The sequence below is a fragment of the Triturus cristatus genome, chromosome 1_2 (assembly GCF_964204655.1).
Source record: "Triturus cristatus chromosome 1_2, aTriCri1.1, whole genome shotgun sequence".
In the NCBI taxonomy this organism is placed as follows: Eukaryota; Metazoa; Chordata; class Amphibia; order Caudata; family Salamandridae; genus Triturus; species Triturus cristatus.
In genome coordinates, this window is record NC_140580.1 from 1,025,575,746 (window position 1) to 1,025,601,613 (window position 25,868).

The 25,868-nt window shown below is 42.9% G+C and overlaps 2 protein-coding genes across 5 annotated transcripts in view; one reads left to right on the plus strand and one right to left on the minus strand.

The window, feature by feature from the left end:
* The window catches only part of ASTN2 (astrotactin 2), a 2,498,474-nt gene that overhangs the window by 404,804 nt on the left and 2,067,802 nt on the right, over positions 1–25,868 (minus strand). The gene's annotated exons all lie outside the window — the stretch shown is intronic.
* On the plus strand, positions 1,660–24,652 carry TRIM32 (tripartite motif containing 32). 3 transcript variants are annotated; one of them, XM_085612148.1, is made up of 2 exons: positions 1,660–1,791; positions 20,533–24,652. In XM_085612148.1, the coding sequence occupies exon 2, from the start codon at positions 20,554–20,556 to the stop codon at positions 22,495–22,497; it is 1,944 nt and encodes a 647-aa protein (XP_085468274.1). In that variant the 5' UTR covers positions 1,660–1,791; positions 20,533–20,553; the 3' UTR covers positions 22,498–24,652. The 3 variants fall into 3 exon arrangements, with proteins under 3 accessions (XP_085468274.1, XP_085468290.1, XP_085468280.1); XM_085612164.1 differs by having other exon boundaries at positions 1,699–1,823; XM_085612154.1 differs by having other exon boundaries at positions 1,780–2,517.

The following is a 25,868-nucleotide window of genomic DNA, read 5'->3' on the forward strand; positions in this document are numbered from 1 at the left end:
CTAGCTCAGCTCGCAGCTTGCTACAATATTTTACTCTACACCCTGGAAATTTCACTGACGCCAGAGAAGTATCATGAGAGTTCTCGCTTTCATTGCCCAATCCCCGGCGGCATAGGCGGGCCCAGCTGGCCACGTCACGGGAGTGTCACAAGAGTCTTCAGTGCCTGACTGCTATATTACTAAATGAAAGGAATGCATTGCTTCAATCATTTTGATCTGCCTGCGCCACCAGCCTGTAGTGTACTGAGCCTGGGAACTGTGCAGTCATGCAGTGTCTGACTCTGCTCAGTTTTCAGCTGCCTGCTGTTAGCACACTTTAGTTCAGTGACTTAGTTTCTCCTTGCTCAAATGGGTATAATTTCTGATATTTGTTTCCCTCGACTTCATTGCTTAATTTTGCTTGAGAGAAAATGTCACTCATACTCGTTGAAATGTCACTCATGACAGTAAACCTATGAAAATGTCACACATAGCAATCTGAAACCTTCAGAACGTACTCGCTTGGACCACTTGATGCTGTGCAACTAATATTCGGAATCTGGAAAACGGACGTAATAATGATTTGAGACAACATTATTGGGGTTGTATGAGCCTGGAAAATTTATCAAACTTAAAGAAATAATGGGGACACCGGGACAGAAGTAAAACCGGCTTAAAGATAGCAACAACGTACCAAAGCAACAGCCCTGATTAAGTCGCTGTTATTTATCTTTAGCGACAAAACAAGTGTTGGCTAAAAAAAAATCCTACAAGGATAAATCAAACAATACAAGAATTGTTGACATCTGTAATTTATGTACTGTACAACAATATGATTATATGTTGCCACTAGAGCGAGTGCCGGGGAAAAAATAATTACTGAACTGGTTTGACCTCAGTCATCTAACTGGGGAGTGGGTGATCTCCCTACCTCAAAGCACCGTACAGAAGTAGAATTACAATAATGTTATATGTACGTCATTTAAAGCACCATAAACCTTCTATAAATGTCACCCTTATTAGCAACCTGAAACCTTGGCAGCTATAACAGCCTTCTTCATAGTAAGTTTACTTCACGCTGTTATACATTGAACTTTGGAGAGTGTGGGAGCAGCAGAGTGAAAAGACATTGGCCGGGCTCCACGAGAGGAAATGAACGCGGATGCTTGGGCGGCCATCTTGAAATGACGCCTCCTAGGTACTTCCCATTCATTACACGAAGTAAAAGCACAGTGAGCGCTTATTCAAAACGCTAGGTGAAAGATAAAATGATGGTCGCCTTCACAACACGCAAAAAATGGGCAACTTCCCAATAAAAATGTGTATATTTAAAGATTCCAAAAAGTAAAGAAAAACGAAAAAAGATCCATAATACAGCATCATTGAAGCGGCATTCCGTCCTGTTGCTTGCACCTTGAAGAGGAGTTCAATTAACCAAACGGATCTAGTTTCGGGAAGCCGCTCGCAACTTTAAAACCAGCCGCGCTCCACCAAATAAAATACTGTACATCTGTGTGAGTCCATCTTAAGGCTTTCATAATAACTTCCAACTACACGTGGCATAATTCGCTAGCGAAAACCTGTGCCATCGAAACACGCGAAATATCGTTCATCATACACCCGGCGACGCGTGCAGCTTATTGCCTTTGCTTAGAACTACATATCCCAAGCTCCGCGGCGCGGAAACTACGTCATCCTGCAGCCCTGCTCCAGGCAGACCAGCGGAGTCGCAAAACGGCAGAGTAGGGCCACTGGAACCGTGGTGGGGTGATTCGTCAGGGAGTCTCGGGCTTCCGGTCCATTCACCACGGGGTAGGTTGGGTCTCCGAGGCCAGGCACCAAGGGTCTGTATTTGTTGGAAGAGAGGCTATGATATGAGCGTGCAGGGTGACAAGATCAGGGTCAATTTCTGGCTGCACTTAAATAATGTAAACATATTGTGTGTTTTTCATGCTGCAGAAGGGTTCTTCGCCTGTGGGGGAGTACACAACATTGTGATGTGGGATGTTATCCCCCTCGCCCCCCCCCCCCCGTGTAACTAGAACCATAATGTTTTCTTTTTTGTAGTGCTGTTAATGGAAAGTGATAATACTATCCCGTGCGGTGTTTCTCTACTTATCCACCAGGGCCGTACCGCAGGGAAGCCCCCGCCCCATATGGGGCTTCCATTTAGCCTGTCAATGGAGATCTATGGGGTACTCGGGGCCCCTCGCCACATTCTGCAGGTGTACCCCATCATTTTGCGTTACACCTCTGTTATCCACCTAAACAGGATGACCGACATTGTCGGTTAGGCGAATGTCAGCGCTTAACTCCTGAACCTATTTTTCTTGCTGCTTGTCTACAGGAGGTGTAATAGTATTAGATTCATGGTTTATATTTCAAGTTGTTAATAGGAGTTCTTTAATATGTTGTTATGATGATGGGGGTATACCAGGAGCTTTGATATGGTCGTCAGCGGCATCTACGGATACTATATCAGCACTCAAGGGTTTGCTAAGAAAAATCTGTGATGTTGTGATCCGAAGTGGACTGGAGGTAAGTATATGGGGCATTATGGCGGACTGGAAATGCCTCCCTCTTGTAGAGTTATGGGCGGAGGTACATGAGTCAATCATTAATCATTTGTTAATACGAAAAGAACAACCCTGCTGTTTGTTTAATTACCGCAGTTTTTAACTGCTGTAAGATTTTACTGTTACCAATTTAATGTTACACAATTTACTGACATTGGATGGTTGGAAGACTGAGTCAGGAATTCAAACTCGTCTCATGTGGGTCAGGGAAGTTCTCAGCAACAAGCATTGACCTCACTGCACTATATTCCTGAACATGATTTGGGGCTGCAGGTATACGAGATACAACACATTCTGGGGCTGCAGGTAAATGGGATCTTTCTTTTAACAAAGTCTTTCTGTACAAGTATATGAGTTGTTGTGCTATAGACTGGTTGGCGTGGTGTTCCTGGGTGGAGTTTAGCGAGCTGCGAGTAGGACCACTGGAAATATGAGGCATGGGAGCATCAAATTATGCGGCAATGCTTACTAAATTATGCTGCAAGCAAGGGCAAATTCTGCTACTTAGTAAATGATTACTGCATCGTTTAATATTTTCTTTTAGTCTTTACACATTACCAGTGTCTGGGCAAAGGCTCCACCTCATTAGTAACAGTTTAACACTCAAATACAGCCATAAGCAATTGAAAGGTGATCAGTTTTCTTTTGGTAAGGGCCTTCCGTTGCACGGTAACGCAAGCTTACTGCGTTGTAACGTTTGATTTATTTCAGCTAGAAACAAATATTTTTTGGGTTACAATCCTGCAGATTCTGTAGCTAATGATGGATTATGCAGCAAATTCTTAATTATGTGGCAATTACAGCAGCCGCAGAATCGCATAATTCCAGTGGCCCTATTTATGAGGCATTGCTGTGTTAGAAGTGATTAATCTGGAACTGATGGTGTAATGTCTGTTCTGAAATAGAGGACCTGAAATTGTATATCGATATGACAGAATCAATTGTTATTGGTGTGCACTGTATCTTATGGCGTGAGTGTTTTTCTTCGTATGTAATTTCTTTGTTTTAAAATGGATCAACCTGGAGCTGGATCATGTGCTGTCTTGTACAATGGGTTGCAGGAGTTGGAAATAGTTTTTTGTTCTTTCTAAAATGTGGTGGTGATTGGAATAGTTTTGGCTTCTTTCCCTTTTGGCTAGGAGTACACTGTGTGTCGTTTTTTTGAGTTGTAGAACCACTTGGGCACTTGGCACTTTTTTTTTATTGGCTTTTCATAAATGGGTTACAATATCTTTAAATGTGCATTACAGTATTTCGTACTTTCGATGACCTAGCACGTAGTTTAGTTGCACAGTGTACTTTAAACAAATATCTGGTAAAATGAACAATAACAACATGATCAGTCACCTTCCTGTATAACACAATATTGGTTGGTCATTTTACTTCTTTGTCTAGATGTGTTGCTAACGTAATGTATACAATAATACTTAATTGGCCCCAACATTTAAAAACTTGTCTAATCATTCAGCTGTTTCTGAGTTTGCACTTAACATATACACAACGTAAAGGGCCCAAAAGTCAGTTGGTCGTGAAGCTTCGGGCAGTTCTTCTCAATAGGTCTCTAGTTGTGACTTACAGCAGGCCAGTCTTTCTTATGCGTCACCTTTTTCCCACCCCAGCAGATTGATATTCAACGCTTAGCTAACAGCAGTGCCTTAGCTACTAGTTTACGTAGAACATTGGGTACTGATTTAAGAAGGCCCAGTAGACATACCATCGGAGTGCATGTAATTCTTATACCCACAATCTCAGTCAATGTGTCTATTATTTGTTTCCAATATGCCGCTATGGGCTCACAGAGCCAAGGGAGGTGGAGAAAATCTGTTTCGTCTGTTCTACAACGTTTACATTTGGGAATCTTGGCTCAACCCATATTTATGTAGCTGCTGTGGGGTATAGTATGCCTGTTGTAAGTATTTAAAGTGTATTATTTTTAGGTTACAGTTGGAGGTAAGTGTATATAATAATCCACAGCAGACTACCCAGTATTCTGCTGTGACTTGTGCATCTAGCACTGCGTTCCATCTCTCCCTGGCATTGTCCACTGAGCATTTAATTTCTTTCTGAGTGGTTTTATACAACTTAGTTATTAGGTTTCTCCTGTCTGTACTCACTAACATAGTTCGAAGCGAAAGTAACCCAGGAGGTTCCTGGGAAAAACTGGGATACAGCGCTGTTATGGCCGCTCTTAGTCTGTAATATGCAAACCTCTGCATCAGACAGCCACCAATAAATTCATCTAACGAGATGAACTCCCCATTTGGGAAGACATTGCCCAGAGTGCTGAGACCTGCTTCCTGTAATGTTGTTGCCAGTTTCGCTCGTGACAGATACTCTAGTGGGCTAGCAGTTTTAAGGTTTGCTAGTTTGCGCTCGTGCAGTAGTGTGGCGTTAAGGGGAGTTGGATACACATCGTCTGATTCGATAGCCACACGCGCAATGAAGCTGTGTGGTTGATACCAGTATTGAGCGAAATGGGCATGGGCACATAAGTAATATAAATACAAATCGGGGCTTTAAATCCCCCATGTGCATATGGGCGAGTGAGACTTTGCCATCTTATTCTGGGTTGTTTGCCTGCCCAGGCTAGGGTTACCATACAGGGCTGCAATGTTTTTAAAAATTCCAGCATGAGGGGGATAGGGATGTTGACAAAGAAGTATAACAATATAGGTAGGACAACCATTTTAATTATTGCATGTCTGTCAGCCAGTGATAAGGGTAGCCTTATCCATCTCACTATCTGGTCTTTCAATTTTGTAACGCATGTGCCGTAATTCAACCTGATGACTACTTCTGGGTCTCTGTCCACCCAGACACCCAAATATTCAAGAGACGATGTGCACCATACCTGAGGAAATTCTGTTTCGTGTGGCGTGTCTGCCGGGGTCAGCGTAAATATCACTGATTGATTCCAGTTTATGGTTAAGCCTGAGTGCCCTCCAAACCTAACATACTCTCTTAGTGTAGGCTCCAAATGTGTGCTTGGGTCTCTAATGTACACGACCATATCGTCCGCCTAAAGTGAAATCGCTAGGGGTCGAAGACAATGTCCTAGCGTGGCAGATTAGTGTTTTTGACGTATGATGCCAGCTAGGGGCTCTAGAGCTATGGTAAATAAAATTAGGGATAGTGGGCAGCCCTTGCATGTCCCTCTGTATTTATTTATGTATTTATTTATTTATTTATTGGCTCAGATGTGCGTCCTTTGTCACAGACCCGGGCTGTGGGTTTTGTATATAGCAATTGAATCCAGTTTAAGAACGCTTGTGGCACCCCCATCCTAGCCAGCACTGACACAGGGACGTAGACACGCTAGCGGGAACTTTTCCAATTCACGATGATACTTATGATAGTCTCATGAGGATGATTTTGTATTATTAAAATGAATGTTGCTCTTTTCAAACACTTCTGGTGAATGGTGATTCAGCATATTTTCGTACCAATTATCAAAATTAGATACTTGGATAATGGAATCAGCGTTTAGAAAATACTATCCGTCAGATGTATGAATAATCTGGGGACACTATAAGAAAAGTATTGGATAGTAGAGAATCTTGAGGAAGCCCGCTTGAGCGAAACGCGCGTTGGCTGCTGTGTTGAAATAAAGATTGAATTGGAATTACCAGACAGCTGCGAATATCAATTTGGGACTTGGATGGTTGACATTACTTGTGAAATCCGGAACAGAAGACTTTGAATGATTCAGTGGTTAGTGCTTAAATGCATCTAGTATAAAAGTAACAAACATTAGGTGTGCTCTGATATCGTTGTTCTAACCGTCAACATATTTGGCCACTGAATGGGGTCAAACGCCTTGGCGGTTGGGGACTTAACACTTTGTTTGGTTTTATGAATTAAGATTTGAGGCTATGGGTGAAAATAGTGGTGTAATGACAAGGTGTGGTGCTGTTGGCGTGTTCATATTTTGGTGATTGGGGTTACTTTGGGTGTAACATTGCAGTGGTGGATGTATTGCATGGTTTTCATACTATTGGAACTGAATGCCTATTAAGTGTAATGCATTTGATTGCTACACTTGTGAAGTACTTTCATGCTGGAAACAGTGGCAGTGTTTGGTTAAGTTAGAAGCTAAACTGTTGATTTGGTTTGGTTAGGAGATGGGATGTTAATGTAAAGTAACAGAAGGAGAACGTTCGGCAGTGGGTGAATGTAAAGGGAATCATTGCAAATGGGTTGGGATGCAGTAGACTGTAGAAAATGGTCTAGATCACAAAGAAAAAGTAGAGATCGATGGCACATAAATCAAAAATATAAACCAACATTAGACAACAGTGCAGTAAAGAAAGTTATTATTTTGGTGAAGCGTGAAAAGAGAAATTCATTTTGAGCGTAGATCACATCAGAATAGAAAATTAATTGTGGTGTGCTAGTATACCTAATAAGACTAACAAAATGGAAGAGTAGTAGATACTGATGGAGAGCAGATTCACCTGTAGGGGTCTTGGTGCTAGGAAAAGATAGCTGGACGCTCTTCAGAGGTAGTGGCAGAATTAGACTTGGGCTGAAAAAGTTACACTTAATGGCTTTCTAAATTGCTGATTTATAGAGAAGCAGACACTCCACACAATCGGTCTGTTTAGTAGTGTAGAGGCAAGGCCTTAGAAGTCCATTGTACTTGACCCTGCCTACTAAAATGAGGAACTTGTCTTTAGGAAGTTTGTACTGCATTGTAGGGAGGAAGAAGGGTGATAAGGCCTAAGTGGTTCATGGAGAAGGGTCAGCGAAGCTACTTGATAGAAAGACGATGGAAAGTATACAGCAGTTTAAATTAAATATGTTGCTGGATTGTCAGCCAATAACATACCTGACTGGCTTTAGACACGTAGTCCTATTTCTTTAGAGAATATATCAAATGAAGAACCAAATTCCAAATCGGTTGTAATCTTTGAACTGTGCTGCTGGTACACTTGGATGCAGGGCATTTCCATAGTATAATCATTAGGGTATGGAAACTGACTAGAATGACATATAGGTCTAGTTTAAAAAAAAAAAAAATCTTTCTTTTTTGTGCATATCTGTTGCGAAACTAGAATGACCTGGGGAGAACCTGTTGTAGATGGTAAGCCTGAGATGTCCCAGAGGTTTTCACTGCCGGTTACCACCAGAACTTCTCTCTTGCTTGCAGTAAGTTTTGAAAAATTGCTTTATATGGTTTTTACTATGTGAGGATTTTTTTTTTATAGAAGTTGCTTATATGCAGGGTAACTATTAGTTTAATAGTAGTATTTGAGACATTATGATGGGAGCACCCTGAACTCGATGCATTCACATTGTAGTCTGGTGGGAACTTGTAAGCAAGTTTAGTGAGGGATTTGGAGGTCTTTGTTGTAGTGTATTATGCTACTGGGGGTTTGTATGATAGAGGCATGCATGGCTAAGCCATGCGTGCCTCTACAGCTCTGCACTAACCACAAATGCGCCTGAACAACGCATGCCTTCACCACGCCATTTTGTGGTAAAGGCATGATTGGTGAAGAGAGATGTGCGGTACAGTTAACACCTGAGCCCTAAAAATGAACGAGCCCCCCCCCCCCCCCCTTTCTGCACTGAAAACTCTCCCAACCCTAAAAATGACCCCACCGCCTGAGCCCTAACAAGTAGCCTGACCTCCCCTCGAGCCCTAAAAATTCTCCGGAGGGGGGGGGGGGGGGGGGGGATCTATGGTACCTAAACGGGACTACTGATTTATTTTTGGACATATGGCAATTGTTTAATAGAGGTGTGACAGTGATGTGGCTTAGGGCATGGACACGGAGCTCCCTGCTTTCCCCTTTGGATCGTTTTTTCCTTCTTTCTTTGAACTTTTAGGGTGACAGGCACTCTGCAAGTTGTTTATGGGCAGTTTCGAGCCCCGAGGCTGGGGCAACGGGGTGGGGGGTTGTTGGGTAAGGGTCTTCTTTTTTGCCTACCTGATTTTAGGGTTTCTTGTTTGTTGTTCTCGACGTCATGATGATGGTACAGTTTCTATTTTCGGAAGGTATCACTGCTACAATCTGCACACGTATCAATGGGGATACAGCGTAACAAGGAAGCTAGAATTTTAAGTTGGAATGTAAACGGGTTGGGGGACAAAATCAAACGTAGTATAGTATTGCAACAGGTTCGGAGGCTGTCACCGGATATTGTTTTACTCCAGGAAACTCACCTCATTGGCCACACTTGTAAAGCTATGCACAGATGGGGCTATTCTATGATCGCTCATGCAGGGTTTGCGTCTAACTCCAGAGGGGTGGGCATTATGCAAAAGAAATCATTCCCTTTCTCACCTACTTCCACCTACGTGGATGACCGAGGTAGATATGTGGGTATCACGGGCACATGGGAGGGGCGAACCATCAACTTCATGTCCATTTATGCACCCCCAGGGTTACAGGCCACCACATTCTCCGACCTCAGCGCTGTTCTGTTGGCATTGCCAGAAGGGCACCTTGTGCTCGGCGGAGACTTTAACTCCGTTGTATCAGGTACACTGGACAGATACCCCCCCACGCACGCTCCCTCCCACCGCGCAATCTTTCTCTAGTTTCTTGGAAGCGATGGGATTAGTAGATGGTTGGAGGACATACCACCCTGACAAGGTCCAACACACTTTCCACTCGGGCGCCCACAATAGCCTTTCGCGGCTAGACTATATTGTTGTCCCTGCGCCGCAGGTGACGGACATACACGAGATACGGCACTTAGCTAGAGGCATTTCCGACCACTCTCCTCTCTGAGTTCACATAGTCCTTGACAACTCCCAGGTGGGACGCGTTGCCCCAATTAACCCCTGGTATCTTAAAAGACCTAAAATACGGACCGGTCTGATCAACTCCATCGATAACTATTTTTGTGAGAATGAGCACACGGTCGATTCCCCACAGACCTTGTGGGAAGCTTTCAAACAGTAGTATGGGGTGAAGCCCTCTCCTTAACCTCTTCAGTGCCCATGACGAGATAGTCTCGTCATGGAGCACGGTTGCGCTGTGCCCATGACGAGACTATCTCGTCATGAATCCCACCCACTAGTGCAACGCCCGGCACAGGAGGGGGAAAGGGCGTGGCACTGAAGGGGTTAATAGCGGGATCCAAAAAAGACAAGCTGAAGGCTGTCTCCGACATAGAGCAAGAAATCTATCGTCTTGAGAACGACCTCGACCCTGATCCCTCGTCAGGGACTCTCCATGCCCTACGACTCCGTCAGGAGGAATACCGAGCCCTGGTCACCGACCGTGCTAAACTGCTAGGACATGATAGACTTGGACGAATTTACGACTGGGGAGACAAGGCGGGGAAATTAATCGCCTAGCTGGACAAAAAGGAGCACGCTAGCCGACTAGCTCCTGAATTAAGAAGCTCTGGAGGATCCGCCATAGTGAATCCCCAAGACATAGTTGACCACTTCGCAGCTCACTTCCGTACAGTCTACTGCTCCGCTGCACCATACACCGAAGCGAACTCCTCTGAACTCTTGCGCAACATTTCTCTGCCGGTACTATCTGACAGCGACCGCGCGTTTATGGATAGCGCCCTTATTGCTGACGAGATTGCAACCGCAATCAGAGCACTCCACCCTGGCAAGGTGCTTGGTCCCAATGGTATCCCGATCGAACTCTACAAGCTCCGCCCGGATAGACTACCACCTTATTTGAAATCTATGTTTGAGACTAGTCTAGAGCAGGGGTCGCTTCTTCTTGACCAACGAATCGCAACCATTGTCACGATCCATAAGGAAGGGAAACCTAAAACTAACTGTGCCTCCTATCGGCCTATCTCATTATTGAATGCTGAGCCCAAAATATTAGCCAAGGTACTCGCCAACAGACTGGTTAAGGTGATAGGGGGCCTGGTGCACCCTGATCAATCAAGGTTTATGGCTCGGCGAAACACCGCTCTGAACCTGCGTAGACTACACGGAGTCCTGGGCAGGGCATCGACTTTGCGCGAAGACGCCATCGTGGTCTCCCTGGATGCCACTTTGGCCTTCGACACACTTGAATGGCCTTATCTTTTCGCCGTACTCACTAAGTTGGGATTCGGGCCGGGCTTCAATCAATGGGTACGGCTACTATACCGTTCTCCAATGGCTCAGGTAGTTGTAAATAATAGGAAATCTGAATCCTTTCTACTTAGCCGAGGGACCCGTCAGGGTTGCCCCCTCTCCCCTTTGCTGTTCGCTTTAGCTCTTGAGCCCCTTGCGGCCTGGATCCGCAGGGACACAATGATCCGTGGGCAACGGTGGTCGGCTGACTGGGAAGACCGTATATCCCTGTACGCGGACGACATACTATTATACCTTGCATCCCCCAAAAGATCCCTTATCGCTGTATTTGACATCTTGGCCGTCTTTGGTAGATACTCCGGGTTTGGCATCAACTGGCAGAAATCTCTCCTCTACGTTCTGTGTGGAAAGGCCCCCCCAATACCCCGAAACTGCCCCATACCAATAGTTTCAGAAGGCTTTAAATATCTGGGTATTTTCATTTCGCTGGACAAAACTCTTCGTTTTACCCGAAACCTTGCTCCCCCAATACAACGACTAAAGCAAGATATCATAAATTGGAAATCACTTCCTCTCTCCTTGCTGGGCAAGGCGGCCCTTTTCAAAATGATGTCCCTACCCCGCTTCCTCTATGTTCTTCAAAATTCGGCTGACCCAGTGCCAAACTCTTATTTCAAACAAATAGAGGGGCTCCAGCGAGACCTTCTCTGGGATGGGAGGCCCTGTATTGCTTTACAAAAACTCACCCTCAACTGGTTCGATGGGGGCATTGGATTGCCCGACATCAATAAATACTATTGGGCTTCACACCTAACTGCAATAAACCACAGCAACTATGGCCGGCTCGACAATCAGGGGTTTGGCATGGACAGACTGCTCCTCCCAAACGGTTCCTTTACCTGGGCCCTTTACTCTAAGCCCAACAGATACCCCCTCACCGGTCCCACTAAGCATACTGTCCATATCTGGCACGTGGCAACTGCATCGTTGGGTTGGAACAACAGACGGACCCTAACCGCACCCCTATGGGACTCTCAGAGACTCGGGGGACCAGGACAACTCACAGGGACCTAATTGGCATCTCCCACATCAGAGACTTGTGGGATAAAAATGGCGTTAAGTCCTTTGATTCCCTTCAATGTTAATTTGCCATGGCGGAGTCAGAGCGTTTTCTTTGCCTACAAGTACGCCACGCAGTGCAAACAGCTCTGTCCCGGGACACCTCCCCACCTGACTATTCACCCTTAGAGGACAGACTACTAGATGGTCACCTGCCCGAGAAAGCCATTTCCCTAACTTATAGAAAACTCATCAACAATATGGATGATCCATTGTTGTCCCTGCGAGAGAAATGGGTTGAAGACGGAATCGAATTGGACGACAAAAATTGGCAGACCGCAAAACTGTCGCCATCCCAGCGCGCATAGAGTCTACATCACGGGCCCCCAACTGATACACATGGGAGGTCCAACGGATGGGTTTTGCAGAAGGGGATGCACCCAATTAGGCACGTTTATGCACATAATATGGCACTGCGACCCAATACAGACTTACTGGCGCAATATTCACAACATTATGAGGCAAACACTGGAACTCACTGTAAAGCCAGAGGCCCCCAGATGCCTCCTCAATATTTGGGAACCCACTGACCTTAACTCACACGCTATACAATGGGTCACACTGGGCTGCATGATTGCCAAGAGAAATTTTGCTCAACTCTGGGGGGCAACACATGCTCCAAGGGTCGTGGATTGGGAGACAGATCTTGACTGGTGTATGCTGCGGGAAAAGACAGTATATGCGGCTAGGGGTTGTCCCTGAAACTGGTCCAGGATCTGTGCTCCCTGTAACGAATACCGTGGCTACATATGCACCCCCCCAGGCGACCCCGAAGGTGATGGTCCCCCCTCACCGTAACTTCCAAGCATCATCCTACTATGTCTCTATACCTTGGTTTTGCTGTGTTTCCTGTAATTGATCTGAGTGGAACTGTACCTCTATGTCGAGTATGTTTAATAAAAAGAATTATAAAAAAAAACAAAAAAAAAACTTTCCGAGCTCGAAAACCTGCCCAAGCCCTAAAAACTATCCTGATCCTTAACCCTAAAAACTACCCCAACCCTTAAAAACTACCCCCACCCCTCAAAACCTAGCCAAGCCACACTTACCTCACCATGTCCTCTCCTGATCCTTCCTGTTCCAGGGCCAGCCCATTCCAGCATCTACGCCGCGCATATGTCTTAACCACTCATGTGCCTGGTTAAGGCAAACGTGGTTGCGCTTGCAGGGAAATGGCACGCGTGGCTTAGCCTGTGCTGTAAAGGCCGTTTCCCATACTGGGGTGTTTTTACTGTTTGAATATGCAGTGCTGTAACTGAGCGTCTTGGGTGTTGATGTATCAGTGGTATATGGATGCAGGGGTGTAATGATACCAACTTTGACGGTTAGTGGTACATGATTTGAAGTTATGAGTACCTACAATGTTGGATCTGGAAATATTTGTGGTGTGAAGTTGAGAGAGCCCTGGGCTGGTTGCATAGGAATATTTTAGAATATGAGGATAAAGGAGTGTCGTGCTAGGATTTGAGCTGTAATCTTCTGTTTAGATGTCATTTGAATCCTCAGTATTTTATCAAAGTGCCCCTTCCACGTTCAGTAATAATATTGCTGTTATTGTCCTCAAATGTAGCTACTTGAAGAATAAGTAAACTAAGCATTTCTAATCTAACATCATGGACAATATTTTGATGGTTGACTGTATACCCAAATTATACATTGGTCTGCTGGGATTAAATTTGTGTTGTACAACCTGAAGACTTTCATCACAAAAGCCCATGGGGCTATCACAACTGCTTATGATCTGGAGGGTGATCTTGGGAAAGGGTTTGTGGACTAAACGGGCATGATTTAAGGGATGCCCCTGGATATATGAGAGGTGAGTAACACCAAGTTGAAGTATTATGGGGTAGTATGTAAAGATGCTTGGACTGAGCACATATCGGGTGTTACGATTTTCAACACGAAGGTTGGAATATATGGCATATTCTATGTAGAGCAGAAAGTATAGGAGAACCAGCATTGGCAAAATGTGACTGGCGGCTCAACAGATCCATGGTTAAAAAGGTCTGAACGAACTCCCAATGTGTATCTGTATTTTTTTGTTTCTGATATCATAACATGAGGCTGGTGAATCGGCTAAAGTTATTTTGAGGACTGAAAATATTAATGTCCTCTGTTGTGGGACTGTTTCTGGTTTTGTATGGGACATTGAAGTATCGTGGGTCTGTAAGTATGCAGGATATGTGGAGTACCGTAACAAGTTTAGTGAGTTGCTTCTGTGCTAAAAGGGTATTTACGTTGCTTTCATAATGGGGTTTTCATTATAGGGGCACTCTGGTGTTTGTTGGGGTCAAGCGGTCCATGTTTTCTTTAGTGTAAGGGATGGATATATGTTGGGTTGAGCGTAATGTTGATTAAAGATGTGGTATTGAGGTATATGTAGTGTGATGTGAGTGCTGGAGGTTATATTGTTTGTTTTGATAAAGGGTCCATATAGGCCAAATGCGCCACAGTATTAGGTAGTTTAAGGCACACAGCTTTTAAGAAGGAAATTGGGAATTACTGTGTACTGAGCTTGGGGGACATGATCTGACATAATGTTGAAGTGCAAATAAGGGTCAGCAGGTTGTAAGTATTAATGGTAGCTAAGGCTAGAAGTAAATTGGTTATTATGCTTTAAATAGTGCCACACTTGCCACTAAGATATTGGATATTGTAAGACAAGAAAAATATATAGGTATTGGCTCAGCAATGATATGTATTATAGGTTATTGATATGTAGAGTGTTATATTCTGTGATTCTGGAGCCATTTATAGTACTGTAATCCCTATATAAATGCCACTCTCTAATTTCTTTATATTTGCGACTTGTGACGTACCCAGATGCGTATTATAAAGAAAAGACATCAGAACTCGACTGTTATAGCCCTCTGCCCAGGGCAATACAGGTTGTTAAAGGCCCTGAATACGAGTTAACAAGGATGAGAGCCTTTAACAACAGATATAGTCTGAGACAGAAGGGCTATAAGGCTATTAGAGCATTCCACCCACTTAGGGTAGAATGTTTTAAATTACAAAAGGGAGAAAGAGAAACATTGGAATGTTGGAGAAGAAGGCTTATACCAGTCATTAGAAGCCCAGAGCTGCTCCATTGTCTTCAATGGAGCTCTCAATAATTCATTGTTAGAACATAAGTTATTACATTAAAGTTCTGATGTCACAACACCTGCTGACAGAGCCTGCAGCCGAGGTGAAAGGAAGGTCAGGTCAGGTCGTGGAGCATAATTGAAGCAGCTGTTTAAAGCAGCGAAAACGCAATAGTGCTTTTCTTTCTTCTGCTCAATTTTTCTAGCTTACTGTGACAAGCAGAGAGAACATGTTTATTTTGTGCACTTCTTAGTAAGAGAAAAGTTAGAATCTTTCTGCATGTTTCTGCAAGTTCCAAGGTACTGCAGCTTTTATTTTTTTGAATACTGACTTGTATTGAACTGTTTCTAATATATATTTACAACAAATATTTAACAGGCTTATGATGGGTTTAATTTTGCCCTAGAGGTTATATTTTTATTCCGCCTGTTTGCAAATATGCTTGTTCTTTCATATTCAGGCCTCGAAAAATCATACAAACTGTTACCAGACCTGCTATTCTAGCAACATGAGCATTCTACTCGACCTAACTGTAATGTACTTGACCCGTAAACTGTTCTCATTATGTCATCCTAGGCAAATATTTAATTTCACTCAGCCACTCTTTTCTTCATTATCGCATATTAGAGCATCTTTCATTATGTGAGATCAGCATTCCTGCTTTACAAAAAAAACGATTTGGTTTAATTTAATAGACTAAACGTTTGCTCCATGCATATTAAAAATCTAGCCCACAAATAGGGTAGACACGACCCCTGCCTTGCCTCTTAGTTTACTAATAGCATTGTCATCAGGGCTGAGGCAGGAATATTTCTCAGTTCATGTTTAAAAACTTGCTTTTAATATATATATTACTAAGGCAGGAAGTCTTTTACAGGCATCACATTTTCCATTGAGATAGTTAAAAACGTTCCCACAAACAAGCAGTTTTACCTATAAAACTATATAATGATTAAATAATCTGTGTAAATTGGGTTTCAGCAAACCTATTTATCATTTGCACATCACCAAGTAAATAAAGTGTTCTGATTTGTTTTTGTTCCATTAAAATATTTATTTTCATCACACAGAAGTACAAAACAAAGGCTTTCATAACTAATGAAATGTATTTTTGATACATTTGTGGCATTCACCGTTCAGCTATTTAAATGTGTGTTAGCATAAAACTTGACATCTTACAGCCTTTCATTTCACGCTTTTTGTTCACATTTGTCAGACATTTCACAAAATCCTGGATCTTTGCAGAGGAAACAAAAGTAATTGTAGATGTATACTGAATTTTGACTTCTGTCTCTGAACACAGAATAAATGTGCAAGATAAAAACAAGATTTAAAGACCTCTTTAATGCTCCTTCACCTTGTGAAGGAACAGAACACATGTTGTTTGTCAGATCGCCAGAAGGGGCTCCTGTCATGTCTTTGTTTCCAGCCTTTTAACTTCCACTTTGTTAATCAAAGTGGTGAATGCTTATTGAAGTTCTATTAAGATGCATGCATATATGTTTGTGTCCAAAACATGGAGAGATGTATTTGACATTCAACATGGCTTCATAGGGCAATAAGTCGTAGAAAATAACTTTGTCAGTTGTCCCAAAATGTAATTTAATATGGGTTTTACCGGCATCTATTAGCCTTTTAACATGAATTGCACAATAGTTTTTCAAGAAAGCGATGCAGTTTCATATAATAATTTAGGGATTCGTTTTGACTCAATGAGGCTACGCACCATGCCCGACAAAAGGGTTCCTGACGACACGCCAAGAGCACTTTCCTGAATGCTGGGCGCTGCCATTTCAAAGCAGCCATATTTTTTTTTGGGGGGGGGGGGTGGTAGGATGGGGGTTCTGAAGAAGAAAAAAAAGCCTGCACATGTAGGCAGCTTGGTTCCTGCACATGGTGGGCACTAGACAGCATAAATTTGAATTAGTATCAACAGTGAGAAATTTGTACCATACCGAGCTTTGTTACAAAGGAGCACTTTAAAAACTTAGTTTGTGCACTGGAAAACATTGGGGTAATTAAGTATGGCCACCATAGATGGGAATTATTGCTGCTGGCCTGCTTCTCTTGGGCATTCTGCAGAAATTAAACAGTGAAGTGGTTACGGAATGTAAGTCCCAGTTGTTAGGAACAGCTGGCAGCAAATTGCAACTCCAGTATTCTGGGCATCCTCTGTTGTACTGACAGCTGGGCTTTCTGCAGGTTATTTGTAAGGATTAGATGGTGGAGACAGAAAGAGGTGATTTACATCCACTAGACGTTGTCCATCAAGGAAGTTGTATCTGTATAGTACAGGTGGTATAATCATTCCACTTCTTTCACCTGCAGAACTCTGTAGTTCAGGTCTGAGCTGCCGAACCACATGTTCTTAAATGGCACACAGATCAGACCTTCGTACTGGCAGCAGAATTCAAACTAGGTTCATAGAAGAGCCTCTCTAGAGATGGGCCAGCCAACAACTTTATTGGGAGGTGAGCTCTAGGAGTCGGGCTAGGTAGAGTGAGTCAACATAGAAGCTGTATCATTGAAGAAATGGGAATGTAAATCACACCCTATATCTCAGATAAAATAGGAGATGGCTCTTTCAAACTTAAAAAAAAATGCAAACCATATTTGGCTTTCGTATTAGTTCCTGGCTATGTATTTGCATGCAGAGCTATTCTATAAAATTCTAGATATAAAATGACCAAGATTAAGGTATCCTCTTCCTCTAGAATGCCAGAAGACCATAAATAACAGTGAGCCAAGAGACCGTTTCAGATTATAATGTACATAATCAATATGTGTGCATTTAGGTGTTTGTGTATATGTATGTCTGTATATGTTTGTGTGAATTTAGAGTGTGTGTGTGTGTGTGTGTGTATATATATATATATTTCAAATGTGTGTTTTAAGTGGGGACTTTTTGCCAATTGTGCAACAAGTATGCCGGTTTCCAAAATATTTCTTCTATGTTTATGAACATGGGACTCACTAATGGGTGGACACCTAGCATTTATAACAATGGCGGACGTTTGTTTTCTTGTGTGATGAAGGGCACAGGGTGCTCGAAACGCGTCGCAGAGGGACACAATAAATAACATTTCCTCCCTTACCTGTTTGGGTCCGTCTCTCTCTGTCGAAAGGAAGTACGGGGAGATTGCTATCTATCTATCTCTATCGCTATCTCCTATCTATCTCCGGGGCTATTTCTCCATTAGGGCCCTGGGGCTGCGCCTCCTGAAATTCCTGGACAGGTATAGAAAAAAATCGATTTTATTTAGAGATACGATCATATCTCTGAACAAATCAATGTCTTTAAGTCTGGGCTGTCTTTCCTAAGCTGCCTGCACCGCCTCGCTCAGAAGCTCAGGCCGTAAATTTACTTTCTGAAATGTGACGCACGATGCAGGGCTTACTGTTCAAATAAGAAATCATTGCCACTGTAGTCTATGGTAGTAGCCACTATAGGCCAGTGACACTTTCAGTGTTACGGTTTTGGGAGCTAGTCTCTCCTCCCTGCGTGAGAGCAGCCGTCTGTAATTCACAGGCATAGCTCCCACCCTTTCTCATTCGTCACACATAGAGTGGATGCAAGCATGTGTGAATACAAGCACATGCGTTTTGGTGCCTTGTCTTCGGTAATGGTAAGTGTTAGAATGCTAATCTGCTGTTGTGCATATTGTGCTGAGACCCCTTGCCATGCTAACCTCCCCCACTGTGACACCCCAGCCCTGGCTGCACGACGCTGGCCCCGTTAGAAGTGAAGCTGCTGTAATTGTTCCCCTGCAAAATGGATCCAAAAGACAAGCAGCCAGGGTTCTTGTTCCCTAGTGAAGTTGATCCAAATATCCTGGAGTCAAGCGAGAGTTATGTGCTTACAGTAGACGGTTACCTGCTGTTTGACATTAAAACTGTCCCTATCTTCATGCTCTTAACATTAATGCCAATGAAGATAGATTGATTTATAAACAATTGGTGTTCAAAACGTTAAGGCAATGCATGTTGGCAAATTAGTTCCTTTCTTACTTCAAGTTTTACTTAACCTTGCCTTCCTCAAGAGTTGGCTATTTAATTATGTTGTGTTTCTGTATTTTTTTTCCATGCATACTTTGAGCTGTGCATGTGTTTGAGGGGCTTTGATTGGGAGCTCTGGCGCTGAAGCCAAAGCAAAGTGCTTGTCAGTGGGTTGGCCTGTCTGCAGAGCGCACACAACAATGGTCAAGTATTCCAATTGCAATTCTGTGGAAAGTGTGTGAAGGGGGTGCACTAATGGCAAAATATTTACAGGGCAAAAGCAAAGGGAAATGCATGCTTAGATGTGATTGAGTGCAGTGTGATTGAGTGCAGTGTATGTTTGGAAGTGGTGAAGTGAGGGAGGTGCGGTGAGAGTGAAAATAGGGTGTTGAAGAGGAAACAGAGGTGGTTAAAGATGTACAGATAGATGAGAAGTGCAGAAAAAAGGGCATACATATCTAACAAAAAGTGCGCATAACTGAAGGCCAAAACTCCTTCCACAGGCCTCAATACTATTGAAATTTCATAATTTAAACCTTTTTGAAGGTTAATTATTTATACCAAATCCTTGTTGTTACTCATTTATCTTAAACAGCTAACAACCATTGACAAAGCCAATCGTACTGACCGGTTTTAGGTGTAGGTCAGTTGTTGTATTATATATTTGGATGCAATCACATCTCAGAGATCCCAAAATACCTGTCGTGTAGCTCACTATGGGAATTACAGAAATGTATTTTACATGTTCCCTTTAAGAGAGCACCCATGTTTTTCATCCCACTTAAAGACCTGTCTTCACATATTTCATATGACTGATTGCAGTACGCAGCTGTGGGTCCTTCCCAAAGCCTGGTTATAGCTTTTTGTTTCCAAAGTTGATGCCGCATGCAGTGCAAGACACTGGGCAAGCACACACTTTAAAAGACTGAAGTTGTCGCGTTGTACAATTTACACATTACAGTAACTGTTGAACATATTAATGCAGTAAGATATAGGGCAGTTTTTAATGTGTTTAATATAGCAAACAATGTGATCCCACTGCTTTATAAGCCTTGCTTTATCACTGAATTAATTTGCTTTAAAATGCACCATTTGGCAATCTTTTGTCAATTTTTTCTCTACAGGGGGGACCCAGCCTGGACCCATATTTGTCCATAAAGCTTGCTCGCGTCGCTCACTACATAAGTCATACCCAATGTTTATGCCTCACCCGTTTTCAAATGTCACCAGCCGCAATTGATATATATCTATCAGATATAGGCGGTTTAAGCGAAGCAACATTGAACTATACAAGTATAGTAATTCACTTAAACCAGGAATTAATTACTTGAGTGGGCCTATAAATTTGACAGTCAAAGAAAATGATACATGGTGAAATAAGGTAATTCCCCTAGGATTACACTATTAGGTCAAGTGGGGAAGCCCCAAAGTCAACCCATGTTTAACAGTCACAGTATGCGATTCAGTCACTGCTCAATGCCTCCTCATGTCTACCTTTGAACACCAATGAACAATTAGTTTTTAATCGTCTTTCAGGAGCTAAATTATTCCACTGTGTTCAATAGAGCTGGCTTGCAAAATGCAAATCACACATTAAACTAATCTATGATTGTGATAAATATTTTTGTAGAAATGCATGTATGATGTCTAAAAAAAGTTTTTAAAAAAAATCAGTATTTGGAATATTCAAGGTAAAATATATTGACCACTTCTTTGTGTTTCTGAAATCCATATGGCATGCTTTTTTACATTTATTATTTTTTATTCTAGGGGAACCTACCCAGAAACAACATGGCAACCGCTCCGGGTCTGAATCCTGATGCCCTGCGCGAGGTTCTTGAGTGTCCTATTTGCATGGAGACCTTCACTGAGGAGAACATGAGGCCCAAGCTCTTGCACTGTGCACATACTATGTGCAGACTGTGCTTGGAGAAGCTCTTGGCCAACAGCATCAACGGGATCCGCTGCCCCTTTTGCAGTAGAGTGACCAGAGTAACCCATCTGAGTCAGCTCGCTGATAACCTGACTGTCCTGAAGATTATTGACACTGCTGGCGTGAGTGATGCTGTTAGTGCCCTGATGTGCAAGGCTTGTGGACGGCGGCTTCCCCGGCACTTCTGCAAGAGTTGTGACCTAGTGATTTGTGACTCCTGCAAGGAAGAAGAACACCTGCAGCAAGGGCACAGTACACTTCCCCTTCAGGAGGCTGCTGAGGAGCGCAGGAGAGGGCTAGAGTCAAGGTTATCCAGTCTTCGTCAGTGGATGGCTGATGTGCAGAAGAGGAAGGCCTCACTGGAGGGGCTAGGGAGAGATCTGAAATCCAAATACAAAGCAGTCCTGAACGAGTATGACAAAGAGGAGAGCCGCATCCAAGAAGAACTGGCCAAGTCCCGTACATTTTTCGCAAGTGCCCTGTTGGAGGCTGAGAAGACTAACAACCATGTTTTGGAAGAGCAAAGCTACTTGCTGAACATAGCAGAGGTGCAGATTGTGTCCAAGTGTGACTATTTCCTAGCCAAGATAAGGCAGGCAGACACAGCCCTCTTAGAAGAAACTGTGGAAGAGGAGGAGCTGGAGCTGATGTCTGGTCTGCAAACAGAGCTGACCCTGCAAGAGGCAGAACTCCTTAAAATGGGGCATGTGGGTCCATTAAAGGTGGGGCAGGTAGTAAAAAAACCCTACACTGTCAACTTGGAGGAAACTATCTTGGACAGTGCTGCATCCTCCTCTGTGACCTTCAAAGATGTGGATATGCATGAGGAGATGAGTAGCCTGCCTCCAATTTCCACTCCTGCCAGACCGCAGTTACCAGAAATTGCAGGAGGCCTCCATCAGTGCAATTTTCTGAAGAAGATGGGGTGCAAGGGTAGCGCGCCTGGTACATTCAATCTACCAGTTAGTCTACATGTCACTGCCCAGGGGGAAGTGTTAGTTGCAGACCGTGGTAATTTCCGAATCCAAGTCTTCAACCGAAAAGGATTTATGCGAGAGATTAAACGTAACCCAACTGGTATTGACAACTTCGTACTGAGCTTTCTTGGAGCAGATCTCCCCAACCTTATTCCACTCTCTGTCGCTATGAGCAGTCATGGATTAATTGGTGTGACTGACCACTATGATAACTCTGTCAAGGTATATACCACAGATGGTCATTGTGTGGCATGCCACAGAAGTCAGCTCAGCAAGCCATGGGGAATTGCTGCCATGCCTTCTGGACAGTTTGTGGTGACCGATGTAGAAGGGGGAAAAATATGGTTGCTAACAGTGGACCGCAGTGTTGGAGTGGTCAAGTACAGTCGTTTGTGCAGTGCTGTGAGGCCAAAGTTTGTCACCTGTGATGCAGAGGGCACTGTCTACTTCACGCAGGGCCTAGGCTTGAACTTGGAGAATCGTCAACAAGAGCATCATCTGGAGGGGGGCTTTTCTATTGGCTCAGTGGGCCCAGATGGACAGCTAGGCCGCCAAATCAGCCACTTCTTCTCTGAGAATGAGGATTTCCGATGTATTACTGGGATGTGTGTAGACACACGAGGGGACTTGATTGTTGCAGACAGCGGACGCAAAGAGATCATTCTTTTCCCCAAAGGGGGTGGCTATAATATCTTAATTCGAGAGGGTCTTGCCTGCCCTGTGGGTGTGTGTGTGACACCAAAGGGACAGCTGCTGGTCCTGGATTGTTGGGATCATTGTATTAAGATCTATAGCTATCATGCGAGGAGGTATTCCACTCCATAGGCTAGGGACTGCTGTGTTGAGTAAAACTGAAATACCGTCATCTGACTTTTCTCCTTACCTCTGTCTGTGAGCCAATCTGTTATTGCCCTGATTGTAAAAAGCAACAAAGCACACACATCTTGCAAATAAACGTTGGGTTTAAGGATAGATCGATTGTGGAAAAAATGTCAACCTGTCTTTTGCTGGAATATAATGTTTCCTACTTGTATTGTGCCATTGCATAAAATGCCTACTCGCCAGTGGGAAAAGTTCCAAGGATTCACATTGGTGTTCTCATGCTGTCGAAGGAGGCTTTCTCAGCACTTAAAAACCTTTTTCAAGTTGGGGATAGCACTGATTTAAGTCTCTCGCTACCTGAGTGTATGTATACAATATGAGTTCCTTTAACGGTTCCTTTCTATACATGTTGGTTGTAGCAGTAGGCAAACCCGTTCATTTACAGTGTCATTGTTCTCAGAGTTTTGTGACTTTTATTTTCCCATATGTCTTTTCGTTTCTGTTTTCTTTGTTTTTTTCTTTTTTTTTTTTTAATTGCCCTAGACGGCCTTTCATTTCCTTTGCTCGCTGGCACTTAGGAGCACATGCATCATTGAAAAAACCTGTTGCAAACGGGCCGATTCTGCGAATCGGCCCATTTGCGCCTGGTATTTTTGAATTTGGGATGCATCAAATCAAATTCAAAACCGCAATTTAGGTAATCGCAAATTTTGTGATTATCTAAATTGCGAATGCATTTAGGGAATTGCAAATTGCGGTTTTATAAATGCAATTCATCATGCACTTCCAAATTGCTATTTCGCAATTTGGAATCGCAAATTACCACGAACTTCAAGTTGATGTTAATTTGCAAAAACTTTGAAAAATGCACAAAAGCGCATTTCTCAAATTGCCATCTGACGCACACACATGCTTGGGCATGTGTGTGCGCCACGTGTGCTCATATTCCATTTTCAGGGGTGGCCTTTTGGCCCCCTTGCACCCTTGAAATTGCATGCTCAATGTGCAAGTACCTATTTGGCCCATATGAATGAATGGGAAGCTATTCCTTAATTGTGAATCGCAATTTGCAATAAAGGAATATCTAGTAATCACAATTTTTTTTTTAGCAATTCCTACATGCATAAGGAACTGCGATTCCCAAATAGCAATTTCTAAAAAAATCACTATTAAGGAATCACAATTCCTTATGTTGATGCATGAGCCCCTACAACTTCTGAGGTCACTAATCTGTAGAGCAGAAAGAAAAAATCCAAAAGTTTCTGAATGTCACAGTGCTGTGATCCCAGAAAAGAAGAAAATGCCTGCATTGTGTTTCAATGTCCGAAGGGAAGCCAGTAGCTGCAACACACGTATTGTGTGCTTGGCAGTCATCAACCTTGGCCTGTAAAACTTTGAAGGACTCGATAATAAATGCATTCTGATCAGAGGGCCTAGTACAGTGGAGGTTCAAGAGGACACGTTCCTGTTTGAGTTATAGATATGTTTGATGTGAAGGTGAGACATTAGTGAGTCGAGCCCTATTTTATTTGCAAATGAGTTGGAGCTTGTAGGCATGTCCTGACATACATGTTACAATACAGCCCATGTTTAAATATGAAGCCTGTAGTAGCAAGCTAAGCATCATGAGTGCCTTCTGCCGTAGGATTGTGGGGCCATAGGCATTCTCTGATTTGGAGACATCTCTTGTTAGTCGCTCCCTATTGGGAGGTACACTACTTCACATCACTTATTGGACACGTACTGTGAAATGAATGAAGTTACATATCACTTGAGCCAGATTTATACTCCTGCAATGAAGGTAAAGCCAATCAAGATAAGCTCAGGGTAGCCCTGTTATGAGGGTTAGAGTTTTGGAAATATCCCTAGAAAACCTTGTGTATGCTATTATGGAAACGCTGAAAGAAATTAAATTGGCCCGCAAGCCAGGAAAAGAAGTATAACCATGCTATTGACTTTAAACAAGATAATGTTTTTTCAGGCCTCCTGTGCGTTTCTTGAATCAGTACAAGTCTAGTTTTAGCCCAGGCACGGCCCTTTAATAAAGCTGTGATCGTGTGTAATACAAGTATTTCAAGAAGGGAGGATAATCCTAAGTTTTCTTATTTGTAGTGTAATGTGCATTATTTTTTGTAATAAATGATGCAGCCAAACCCAACTTGTTCTCTAATTTAAAGAAACTGTAATTTTGTTTAATGAAAGCGAGGTAGGATAATTATTAAGTAGCAACTTTAAAAGATGTATGAATGAATTGGAAGCTGCATCCTTTTCCTATGCATGGATATCGCTAGTACAAGGAAAGTGAGGATAACCACATCTCCAAAGCTTCACGGATGCCCTGGCACAGTACAGTGAAATGCTGAATATCTAGGAGAACAGGGGAATAGAGTCTGGAGATGATCAGTCCCCACAAATAGGGCAGATTGTTAAACCCGTATTAAATCATGGACCATCTTGACACCTTTTAATTAAAAATAGTGTTAATCCTAAAAGTATATGTGCTCAGAAGCAATACAACTGTATCTCTTTTCTTCATCTAAGGTCTATCTAAACACCAAGTGCAATATATGATCAATGAACTTATCATGACCAAATTGCAATGTTAAAGGCTAACATCTCTCAAAGACTTTGAAAGCTGCCCCCCCCCCCACAATTCTTCCTAAAAGAATTTGAAATCATACCTCTTGCTTCTTTCGCACAATATTCAGGGACACTGAAGAACAGGGTAGAAGTATTAGAAGCTATTGAAAAATATATATTTTTATTTCCAATCTTAACCTTTAATTTTTTGCAACATACTGTTAACTCGTTAATTCAAAGATAAAATGAGCCGTATCCCCAACAGAGAGCGGCCACGTCTTTCATTGCTGGAGGATCAGTTGGCTACACACATCTCCTTTCATGTAGTGAATCCCCTCACTTTCTACCAAAACAGCTAAAAGAGAATTCCACGAAATGCTGAATGTGTACCTCAGAGAATTTAGTGCAGAACTGCCTATCACTTGTCTGTTGGAGAAATTGTTGCCAAGATGAGAAATTAGTTATAAAAGTTTCAGATCTGTAAATGGAGTTGAAAGATTTGCTGTTAAACGTTTTTATATCACAGCAATACAGTCCAAAATCGTTTGCATGCCTTCCCAACAACGTTTGAAAGCAGATGCATTCCTTCAACACAGACAGCCTGCCACTGAAGATCCTGGGGTAATACAGCGAGGTTACACTGGTTCAAGTCACCAGGCCGTTATGAAGCAATAATATTGTCCTCCTCGTTCTGCACTTGCCATTTGGATGACCTTTCTATGGAGGGAAAAGTTAGATATTTCATAATGGTATTTGGTATTCTTTGCACAAAGTAGATTTCATATTTTGTAGTT

Bases quoted from the DNA above. Each gene is read 5' to 3' on its own strand.
- TRIM32 (XM_085612148.1), top strand. From the start codon at position 20,554: ATGGCAACCGCTCCGGGTCTGAATCCTGATGCCCTGCGCGAGGTTCTT.